General features: G+C 39.6%; 2 protein-coding genes across 4 annotated transcripts in view; one reads left to right on the forward strand and one right to left on the reverse strand.

Annotated features, from left to right (window-relative positions):
• Positions 1-867, reverse strand: part of LOC118406150 (endoplasmic reticulum resident protein 44-like) — a 16,927-nt gene extending 16,060 nt beyond the window's left edge. For 2 of the 3 annotated variants that reach the window (XM_035806033.1, XM_035806032.1), the window contains exon 1: positions 679-864. In XM_035806033.1, the coding sequence (XP_035661926.1) occupies positions 679-738 (60 nt within the window). In that variant the 5' untranslated portion in view covers positions 739-864. Of the gene's footprint in view, positions 1-678 lie in introns of all 3 variants that reach the window. The other variant, XM_035806031.1, reaches the window with a different exon arrangement.
• A 407-nt stretch (positions 868-1,274) lies between these two features.
• Positions 1,275-10,752, forward strand: part of LOC118405457 (inversin-like) — a 15,279-nt gene continuing 5,801 nt past the window's right edge. The window contains exons 1-11 of the mRNA XM_035804959.1: positions 1,275-1,464; positions 2,319-2,492; positions 5,775-5,941; positions 6,564-6,737; positions 6,947-7,012; positions 7,328-7,429; positions 8,002-8,100; positions 8,664-8,739; positions 9,089-9,195; positions 9,863-9,972; positions 10,351-10,462. Of these exons, the coding sequence (XP_035660852.1) occupies positions 2,333-2,492; positions 5,775-5,941; positions 6,564-6,737; positions 6,947-7,012; positions 7,328-7,429; positions 8,002-8,100; positions 8,664-8,739; positions 9,089-9,195; positions 9,863-9,972; positions 10,351-10,462 (1,173 nt within the window). The 5' untranslated portion in view covers positions 1,275-1,464; positions 2,319-2,332. The remainder of the gene's footprint in view (positions 1,465-2,318; positions 2,493-5,774; positions 5,942-6,563; positions 6,738-6,946; positions 7,013-7,327; positions 7,430-8,001; positions 8,101-8,663; positions 8,740-9,088; positions 9,196-9,862; positions 9,973-10,350; positions 10,463-10,752) is intronic.

Below are 10,752 nucleotides of genomic sequence, written 5' to 3' on the forward strand. Positions count from 1 at the left end.
CGAAAACTTTGGCCCGGAAATACAACAAACTTTCCTAGAACTACAACATACCACCTGCACTGCCGTAACCAACAACAATATCTCTGGCATCTTCATGTAAAATTGTCGCTACTTGCAATATCTGATCGATAAAATCGGATCGGAAGTATTAAGAATCAATGAATGATGTAATTGTAAATAATAGAAGACAACATCGCGTGCAGCTATTTTGGCCGGCCGCAAGAAAAATATCAGCGATTAAAAACGCTACACTCTATATTTTTCTTTGATGAAAAATATACTTTACAGATCAGACACATAGTTGTCGCTGTTTTTGCTTCATTTGGAAAGATAAAATACAATCAGGTATGCAGGTGATCGTAAAACCATTTGTTGCTAAAAAGCTGACAGATCGAGGAAATTAGTGCCCCTCCCACACACGCGTTCTTGGATTTTTGGACATCAATAAATCATTCGGCATTAGGCAATCTGATTTTAATAATAACCAAAGATAATAAACAGCTAAACATACCAGAAAATCTTACAGATCAAACATGCTAGAATATAGAGAGACTTGTGTGAACACATATGCTTGGTTGGAAAACAGGATTTTAAACCGGTTTGTTGTCCACAGTGTGTATGCATCGCATACCCTCACATGAAACTATGATTTCATCACAAAAGATCACGCGATCTTACCAAATAGAAAAGAAAGAAGGTGAACTGGAAGCTCATAAGTCTCCTGGCCGCATCCATCATGGAATCGTGCGTTAAAAATCGTCAGAAATTCGAAGATTCTTCACACTTTTTCCTCAGGGCAAGACCCGGCCGCCGAACACTCCAATATGGCGTCTTTACCTCAATCCATGATGGCTTTTCTATCTAATCTACCTCCATCCATTCCTACCAAACTAATCCGTCTATAACCCAGTCATCATAATCTATGCACTCATTTTAATACATTTAATCAGGTATTTTATTCAATGACATCAATAATCCGTGATTGTACAGAGAACCAAATCCTGTGAAATAGTGTTCTATGGGAAATATCAGTAAAGCAGTTGCTATGTACGGTAAACTTCTATTAGACGATACCACAACTACAATGGGTGGTTAGTTCGAAGAAGAAAAATAAGTTTTGTTTACAAAATCCTAAGATTCCTTGTACTAAAAATTAAAGTATTTTCTTATTATCTAATATATTGATAAGATTTACTAATAGTCAGTTTTTTTCAGATATCCTCCTGAAAAAGACATATTTGAATCTTTAATTTCCCTAATTATGAATCGACTCGTCCAATTATAACCTTTGACATTCACCCGAGATACATCCCACAACACCACACATCAAGTGTCAACTTTGCGTGAAAAATGAAATATTGCCCGAGGATATGTGATAATTTCGCCGTCACAACTCACGCAGGATGATCCACAGGATGTTTCTCACGTAGATAACGACTTTCTGTGTCTCCCGGAGTCCATTTTGTGAGTATAAAACTCCGTCTTTTTCTGCCGTTCTAAATCTTTTGGCATGCAACAGTTTATTTCCGATGTGAGAAGGCAAAACTACGTGAATGATTAGATTAATTTCCATTTAACACATAACAATGGCGTTGTGTAGTCATACTAAATACATTAGTCTTTATATAATAGTTTGTTCTGTCCCAGCAGAATTTGATTATGGGACATATTATTTCACAAGTTTTATGAATAATTTTTGATCAACAGCTGGTTTTGTGGCATTTTGGTTTAGTTCTAGATTTGTCCTAGATAGCAACGACAGGATTGAGGCTTCAATTTGATCAGTAAAATGTCAGCACTATGGATGTATAATTACATTACATTTCCTGTCAACTTTGGAGAGTCTTCATAGATTTGTTCTCTACTGCATATTATGTTGTGTTTTTTTTGTTGTTGTTGTTTTGTATATTTAAAGATTAAGTGAAGTATGTTAGTGAAAATTGGTAAGACTTAGTTCCAGCTTGAGTAGCAAAAAATCATGTTACAGCAAATATGTCAATGTTCAAGAAGTCAAATACATAAACTGGTTGAACCATTGTAAAATTGAAAATGTTTACAGGGCTAGGGAGTTAATTTTGTGGTATAGAATTTTAAAAAAAGAAGTTGTATTGTTTGTGGTGTTTTTTTATAGTTTGTGGTTAAAACAAGGGATTAGAAGGGCAGAAGATGGAACAGAGATTAGCGCAGTCTATAAAGTCACAGTGAAAAACGTGAACAGAAATTTAAAACCATCACAAACATATTTTCTTTTACAGTACATACATATCTTGAAACATTTGAAACTTGATTGTTGACTTTTCCCTATGATTTGGTTACAGGAGTTACATCATAGATGGCGACCATGTTCGCACAGCCTGGGCCGTCTGGCATCGGAGCGACGGGCGAACGTAAAATCTCTGCCTCGTCGCTACGCCGGGAGCCAACCTCCGCCACACAGGTCCATGCTGCGGCTGTAAACGGCGACAAATCCATGCTACAGAAACTCATATTCGGTAAGACTATTTGTTCTGTTAGGTTGACATAAAGTGGTTTCAGTAAATAGCTTGTTAAATGACTGAATATCACAGTTCTTGATTCCCAACCATGGAGTTACTACAGTCGTTGTTGGAACGGTTGTAACTCTTTGGTTGTAAATAAAGTGAATAAGAAACTGTGTTATCCTGAATAAGATATATAACAGAAACTGTGTTGTTGTGTCAGCTAATTAAAGTTGTACACGAAACCAGAAGAAGAAGTGTAATAGTTAGAGTGTGTATTCCAGAATTAAGAGTCTTGGGTTCAAACCTCGATGTTATGCCCTTTTCATGACTTTCCCCAGTTTAAACTCAAAGGTAGGTGATATTCCAAGCAGAATTCGTGACCCAGGGTGCTTCCCCTATTGGGTCAGTTAGTCCTCACTCTTACTGAGTGGAGAAAGTCTCAATCATGATAGAAGAGGTGCTGTTTCTGTCCTATTCATGTAACCTGTAACGTTGATTGAAGGGTGGCCTTCAGTTCTTGTTACACGGTGAAAACTGAGTTTTAAAAATCAGAAAACAATTGTCTGTGATCACCTTGAACGGCGTATGTTTCATGGACATGACCTACACATGAATAGCTACAGTGTATGTGATAATATGTGTAACACTGGTATGTGAAAGGTTTGGCAATTATTTTGTTTTAGTTTCCTTGTAATTTTGAGTAGCCATAGACATACACATACTAGTACCTGTGTTATTCATTGATGACTTGTATATCTAACTGCTAATTACTATGAGTCACTGTCTGTGAGGTGTGAGGTCTTCACTACTAACTTCCATAAGAATGTCTACCAATCACAATGTCTTGTTTTAATCAGATTACAATTGCGATCATCAGTTAGTATAATATGTGGTCAAATTTCCACTATTTCTGCCAAGAGTGCTGTTACTTTCCTCAGGAGTATAACTAGAGGCTAATTAACTATGTGTCGTAAACAATGCTGTGTGCCAAACAACAAATGAGCTAATACAGTAACTGGTTTTTCCAGTTTGTAGCCACATGTAGGTACATATAGTACGATACTATGGGTACAATACAGTACTTAAAATGTCAATGGTCAAACTCAAAGGGCATATGTGTGTATGTTTACGAAAGAAGTGACAAAATCCATTGTTATATCCTTGACAAAGTAACAGTACTATAGTTTAGATATATCTTCTTTGCAAAAGACAGTTTGTAGTATTACTTTTACAATTTAGGAGCTAAATAAATGTGTGCTCAGTTTCTGGAAGATTTGATTTAAATTTTTCACAGTTGGTTTGAGTTTGTGCAGTTCACCCCGCTCATATCTGCATTTGCAGAAGTCATTAGTACATTTACCATTACCATCAAGTTATACAAGCAACTGTCATATTTGATAAATGTCATAGCAGTGCGTGAATTGTGTTAGAAAATGTCACGGGTGAAAGGGGTTGTTCTTTTGGGAATTTCACATTTTCGTTAATAAGTTATGATGTGTCATGAAAGAGTCTGATATGGTATTGTCTGTATAGTAACATATGAATGGTGTCAATAAGCATGTCTGTTCATGTATGAACCCTTACTTCACAATTCAGTGTTATGGTATTGAAATTTCAAGTCTTGAAACCCTGACCTTGAATAGCTCTCAACCCTTGTTACAGTTAGTATACAAAGAAAGGTCCATGATGAGTCTGATTACTTTTTTGAACACTTTTATTTGTATAGCTAACATACATGTAATTCTGCTTGGGCTTAATTGTAAGGGGTTACATTTTTCATTATTCCGGAAAGAGTCATAGATAGTAAAATACAGTTGTTACAGACCTTTAGCCATTTGCCTTAAGTGTCAAATCTCTACACATAAAAAGAAACATACAAAGAAACGCTACCCAAAATATAACCTTCTTGGCGAAGGTAAAAACACACACTAACAAGAGAAGTTGTGATCCAGTATACGTGACGGAAACTATCAGTACTATCGACTTGAAAAATCATTATGCTGCACAGAATTTGAGGATGACTTCTTCACCTTTACCTTTCCAGCTAACCCAGAACTGATAGACAGCGGAGACCAGTTTGGCCGGACCCCCCTGATGTACTGTGTGTTAGCGGACAGACCTGAGTGTGCAGAAACACTGCTGAAGACTGGAGCTAATACATACCTTTACCTTTACCTTTCCAGCTAACCCAGAACTGATAGACAGTGGAGACCAGTTTGGCCGGACCCCCCTGATGTACTGTGTATTAGCAGACAGACCTGAGTGTGCAGAAACACTGCTGAAGACTGGAGCTAATACATACCTTCACCTTTACCATTCCAGCTAACCCAGAACTGATAGACAGCGGAGACCAGTTTGGCAGGACCCCCCTGATGTACTGTGTGTTAGCGGACAGACCGGAGTGTGCAGAAACACTACTAAAGACTGGAGCTAATACATACCTTTACCTTTCCAGCTAACCCAGAACTGATAGACAGCGGGGACCAGTTTGGCCGGACCCCCCTGATGTACTGTGTATTAGCAGACAGACCTGAGTGTGCAGAAACACTGCTGAAGACTGGAGCTAATACATACCTTCACCTTTACCATTCCAGCTAACCCAGAACTGATTGACAGCGGAGACCAGTTTGGTCGGACCCCCCTGATGTACTGTGTGTTAGCGGACAGACCTGAGTGTGCAGAAACACTGCTGAAGACTGGAGCTAATACATACCTTCACCTTTACCATTCCAGCTAACCCAGAACTGATTGACAGCGGAGACCAGTTTGGTCGGACCCCCCTGATGTACTGTGTGCTAGCGGACAGACCGGAGTGTGCAGAAACACTGCTGTAGACTGGAGCTAATAGTATACATACCTGTACCTTTACCTTTCCAGCTAACCCAGAACTGATAGACAGCGGAGACCAGTTTGGCCGGACCCCCCTGATGTACTGTGTATTAGCGGACAGACCTGAGTGTGCAGAAACACTGCTGAAGACTGGAGCTAATACATACATTTATCTTTACCTTTCCAGCTAACCCAGAACTGATTGACAGCGGAGACCAGTTTGGCAGGACCCCCCTTGATGTACTGTGTGTTAGCGGACAGACCGGAGTGTGCAGAAACACTGCTGAAGACTGGAGCTAATACATACCTTTACCTTTCCAGCTAACCCAGAACTGATAGACAGCGGAGACCAGTTTGGTCGGACCCCCCTGATGTACTGTGTGCTAGCGGACAGACCGGAGTGTGCAGAAACACTGCTGTAGACTGGAGCTAATAGTATACATACCTGTACCTTTACCTTTCCAGCTAACCCAGAACTGATAGACAGTGGAGACCAGTTCGGCAGGACTCCCCTGATGTACTGTGTGTTAGCGGACAGACCTGAGTGTGCAGAAACACTGCTGAAGACTGGAGCTAATGTCAACAAGAAGGACCAGGGGGGAAGGACTGCACTGCACTTAGCTGCACACAGGGTAAGCAGCTGTAACAGTATATCTTAGCTTGAAGGGGGTTCATCATCATATCGTTCCGTGCCAATACTGCAACCAGGCCATGGCCTTCTCATTAGGTCCTGGTTGGAAGTTAAGGATGCATCTGGTACTGTAAATACAGAAATGTTCGCGGTGGATTAATGTTCGCGGTTTTCCCGGTGACCACTTCACCACAAACTTAAATCCACCGCAAACATTTTTCTGTTGTGGTATTAGACTGCCGTCTGCGGTGTTACAGGGAACTTAAATCCACCGAGAAAAGTCCCTTTTCCCGCTACCGCGAACTTAAATCCCCGGGAACTTAAATGCATTTACAGTATTGTATTTGCCGACTACTCTCTTTGCAGCCATTGGCTGAATCACAAGGGTCTGAAGTGAGCTGCCATTTGGCACCACTCAGGTGACCTAATACTGTAGCTGTGGTAATAGGTCGGTAATAGCCATATAATAAAACAATGGTGTTTTTATAGAAGTTTGTTACGTCAATGAAGATTAGGCATCCAGGTAATAAGATATGTCAAAAAGCAGTTACTTTTTGGCATACAGTGGCTTGTATTAGGACAGAAAGCAACCCAGGACAAACTTCATGTTTGTTTTCGCACAGGGTAACTTCCGCTGTTTGAAACTGATGATCTCCAAGGGTGCAAACTGGAGAGAGAGAGACAAGGAGGCAGTGACGGCCCTGCATCTGGCCACTAAACACAAGAGCCCCAAACTGGTGGCCTTATTGTTAAAACAGATGGAGCCAGGGGATGTGGACATGCAAGATGAAAACAAGGTCAGATTCACACACATACTTTTCGGTTTATCATCTACATAGATTGTCACAGTGCATTTCAAACTGGAAAATTTCCTGGAGCTTACATTGAAGGTTTCATGTAAGATGTACAGGTGTGCATATATTTTGTTACAGACATTCATTTGCTTTGTATGCTAGACAACATTTTTGTGTATCATTCACAATAAAGATTATTTGTTGTTCCACAGAGAACGGCCCTTCATTGGAGTGCTTCATATGGGAATGCAGAACACGTCAAAACCCTCATCAAGCATGTGAGTATCTTGCCTTGTTTTTGTTAAAAACATTGAATTATTTTATGTTGTACTGTACTGTATACACAGCCACAGGGCTAAAAAACTTTTGTCTATAAAATTACCTACACCACCATACTTGAAAAGGACACTTTTAAAACTATGGACCAATCTGCTAATCATTTAGAAGCCATTTAAATTCCATACTATAGTCAACATTTCATAATTAAGTGGTAACATAATTACAGATCGTGTTACACTTATTACTAGCAGATGAAACTGATCAATATTGTTATAAAAGCATTTGAATGACAAAACGTCTTGTGTTGTTTGCAGGATTTTAACATTGGCATCCCGGATACAGCCGGGAAGACTCCCCTGCACTGGGCAGCCAGCAGTAAGGACCCCTCTGCTGTACAGGCTGTCAAATACTTACTGGTGAGACATTTTTTCTCTTTAACTGTAGAAGTCTTAGGGAAGGTTAGAAACTGGCTTCACCGTGAGTATGTATGCAACATTTTAAGGGTTAATGAGGCTACGAGTTGTGAAGGGTTACAAATGCATGTCGGCTTTCAAGTACCTACTGGTGAGATGTGTTTCTGTGTCAGCTGTTTAACCATAGAAGTATCAAGCTTGTGTAGGAACTGTCTTTATCATCAGTACATAATGGTTTGAAGGATAAAGAGGAACCATAGATATAGTGTAATCTTACAACTGTTGTTTTTCGAAAATACCATGATCACAATTTTGTATTTTGCCTGCTTCGTATTAGGATGCAGTAATGGTGAGTCTTAAGCTATCAAAGAGTTTTCAGATTTTATAGGAAAAGCTTGCTGTCCTTTTTGTATCAGTTGATACGGTAGATGTCATTTTGAATGTTCTTGCCAAGTTTATAATACCAGAATTAACCATCTGAAAGAAGAACAGAATGAAATCCTTAAAATAACTCTCTGTCTTAGCCTTTGTAGATACCAAAATTTCACATTTTGCTCTTTCCCCCCTTCCTACAGGAGGCAGCTCCGAGTGTGATCAACTGGCAGGACTACGAGGGTCGGACAGCCCTGCACTTAGCTGTGGCTGACGGCAATGAGAAAGTCGTGGATGTGCTGGTTAGTAGTTACACCCTAGATCAAGCTACTTCATGAACATAGTGTGGAAATATTACTGCAAATGATGAAGTTTTTCCAGCAACTTAATGTTTGTTTGTTTTTGCAGTGACCTCTTCACTGCAAGCTGTCTTACCTACCCCGTTCTTTCAGCCATGAATTAAAAATCACAGTGAACACTTTTTTTTTCCTTAAGGGTAAAAGATAGTCCTTTAACCTTATTTTAAGGCTGTAAGGGTAGTGGGTTGTTATCCACTGTGTCCAGTGTTCAGTATTTGAAGGTGGCCCATCCCTCTCCTTCCACTGCCTTCTACCTCCTCAACCAAAGTCAGGTACCCATTTTACACCTAGTTGGATTAAAGAGAGTCATGTAAAGTGCCTTTTCCAAGAGCAGTAGAGTGGTAACATGACACGATTTGAACCCAGGATCTCTGAATGGTGGGCCAAACACCCCTGCAGTGATACCATGTAACCCCACAAAGTTATGAAAACCTTGTTACCTTCGAAACCTTGATACTAGAGCACTGTTGTATATACTGGAACTTTGTTCTTCTTGTGTATTTCAGACATCACTTGAGAAGTGCAATGTGACAGCACTCGACAACATGTTTAGGACCGCACTGCACTGGGCAGCAGTATTAGGTAAGTGTCGACTTATGTATTGCAAACAACCATTATCTGAATAAAAAAACATTTGTTACCAAAGCAATAGGTTATAGGAGATATGTCAAAGATGTAGTTATTTGAAATTGTTGCACTCATAAAGTAATACATGGTAAATACATGATTTGATCTTGTAAACCCATTTTGCAGTGTTAGCATTTTGAAAATGTTTTTGCATACTTTACAGTTACTCTCTAGCTATTTATTCCTTTGACTATATAATACTTAACCTTTTTTTCCATACATGTATTTGAACTTTTCTACAGCTTCTGTTTTTTTCCCAGATGTATAGGCTGAAAGTTCCTCGCATTTTTTCTTGCATGAACAGGTTACCACAAGATTGTGGACCTCCTGTTAAGAAGAAATGCAGACTACAGCAGTTCAGACTCCAACGGTGCCACACCACTTCACTATGCAGCACAGAACAACCATGCAGTAAGTACATTTTTATTATAATGAAATAAATTATGGACTAGGGTTGGGCAGGCATTTACATTTATGTTTGGCTTTGGGGTTTACCTGAGTGTCCTTTGTAGTTTCTACCAAATTTCCACAGCCAAACTTGGTGTCAAGGCGACCGCTTTCAGTCTGCCCCTAAATTTTCAGTCCCCATTGACACATGTTCTATTGTGCTCGTTACCACCCGGAGTTGAGGACACAAGTTTTCACAGACAATCAGGTCCAGCTCTGAACCTGAACCAGACCTGTACCTGAATTTACTGTACTGGTACCCACCCCTAATATGGACCTGGTGCACATATTAACTTTTGTTAACTGGCCTTTTGCCCCTCTTTACTTAAGGAAAGAATCACACACAAACACGTGTATACTAAAACGATTTGTATTCAGGTTGAGCCCCTACGTCTAGACTACATTCTACCACATGCCTGTGTCCTAAGCAGTGGAAGATCTGTACTACTGTATCGACATTTATGATTCAAATGACATCATACCAGTATTGCTGCCATCTTGTTTCTTTGGTTTCCATATGGATCTGAATTACAATTATGACTACAGAAACTACATGTAGTTGGTTTATGCAAGAAAGTCTATTGTTGCTGTACAGTGTTTCTGATTAATCTATTTGTACTTTGTCTGAAAGGAAACTGTGAAAGTGTTCTTCTCCCACGAGCAAGTCAAGGACGAACCTGACATTGAAGGTCGCACGGCTCTCATGTGGGCTGCTGGGAAGGGTGCTGATGATGTCATCAGGTATGGAGTTCAAGTTTGGACCACAGCTGTGGTGGTAGCAAGTTCTTTGTCTTTGGTGGTCCAACATGTCAAGAAAGTGTCCCAAAACGATTATATACTGCTTTACACAGTAAAAATGATTCATTTGAAACAGTACATCATACAGACTTTAGAATTTGCTCACAGTGATCCAAAATAGTTAGATAGCTGCAGTTTTCCAAAGAATTGCTAGGAGGCACTTGTGACATGTCTGTTGTTTTGTTGTTTTGTTTTCAGAGTTATGAAGAAAAGGCAGAAAAGGCAGAAAAGACAGGCTAGGAATTGTAAAATTAAAATAGCTGCAGTTAACCAAAGAATTGCTAGGAGACGCTTGTGACATGTCTGTTGTGTTGTTTCCAGAGTTATGTTGGACAACAATGCAGATATCCATGCAGCTGACAAGACAGGAGGAACAGGGCTCCATGCAGCAGCCCTGTCCGGACATGCTCAGTCTGTTAAACTATTGCTGGATGTAAGTCTCAGGAAACTTGTTGTCTCTTTTTTTTTAAAGAAAAGAAGTCTCTGTTGAGTTGTATTGTATTGCACATGCTCAGTCGGTCAAACTACATGTATTACTGGATGTAAGTTTCAGGAAAACTTTTCATCTTGATAGAGTCTTTTTGTGTCATTTCAGCTGGAAAGAAGACTCTATTGACTTGTATTCACTATGTGTAAGAATTTTATTCAGGTACATTGTGATAAGATACACTATACAAAAGTTACTTAAGCAAGATAGATAGATAAAGTCTGACTTAACAAAAT

Source organism: Branchiostoma floridae, chromosome 18 (assembly GCF_000003815.2).
Source record: "Branchiostoma floridae strain S238N-H82 chromosome 18, Bfl_VNyyK, whole genome shotgun sequence".
NCBI classification, from domain to species: Eukaryota; Metazoa; Chordata; class Leptocardii; order Amphioxiformes; family Branchiostomatidae; genus Branchiostoma; species Branchiostoma floridae.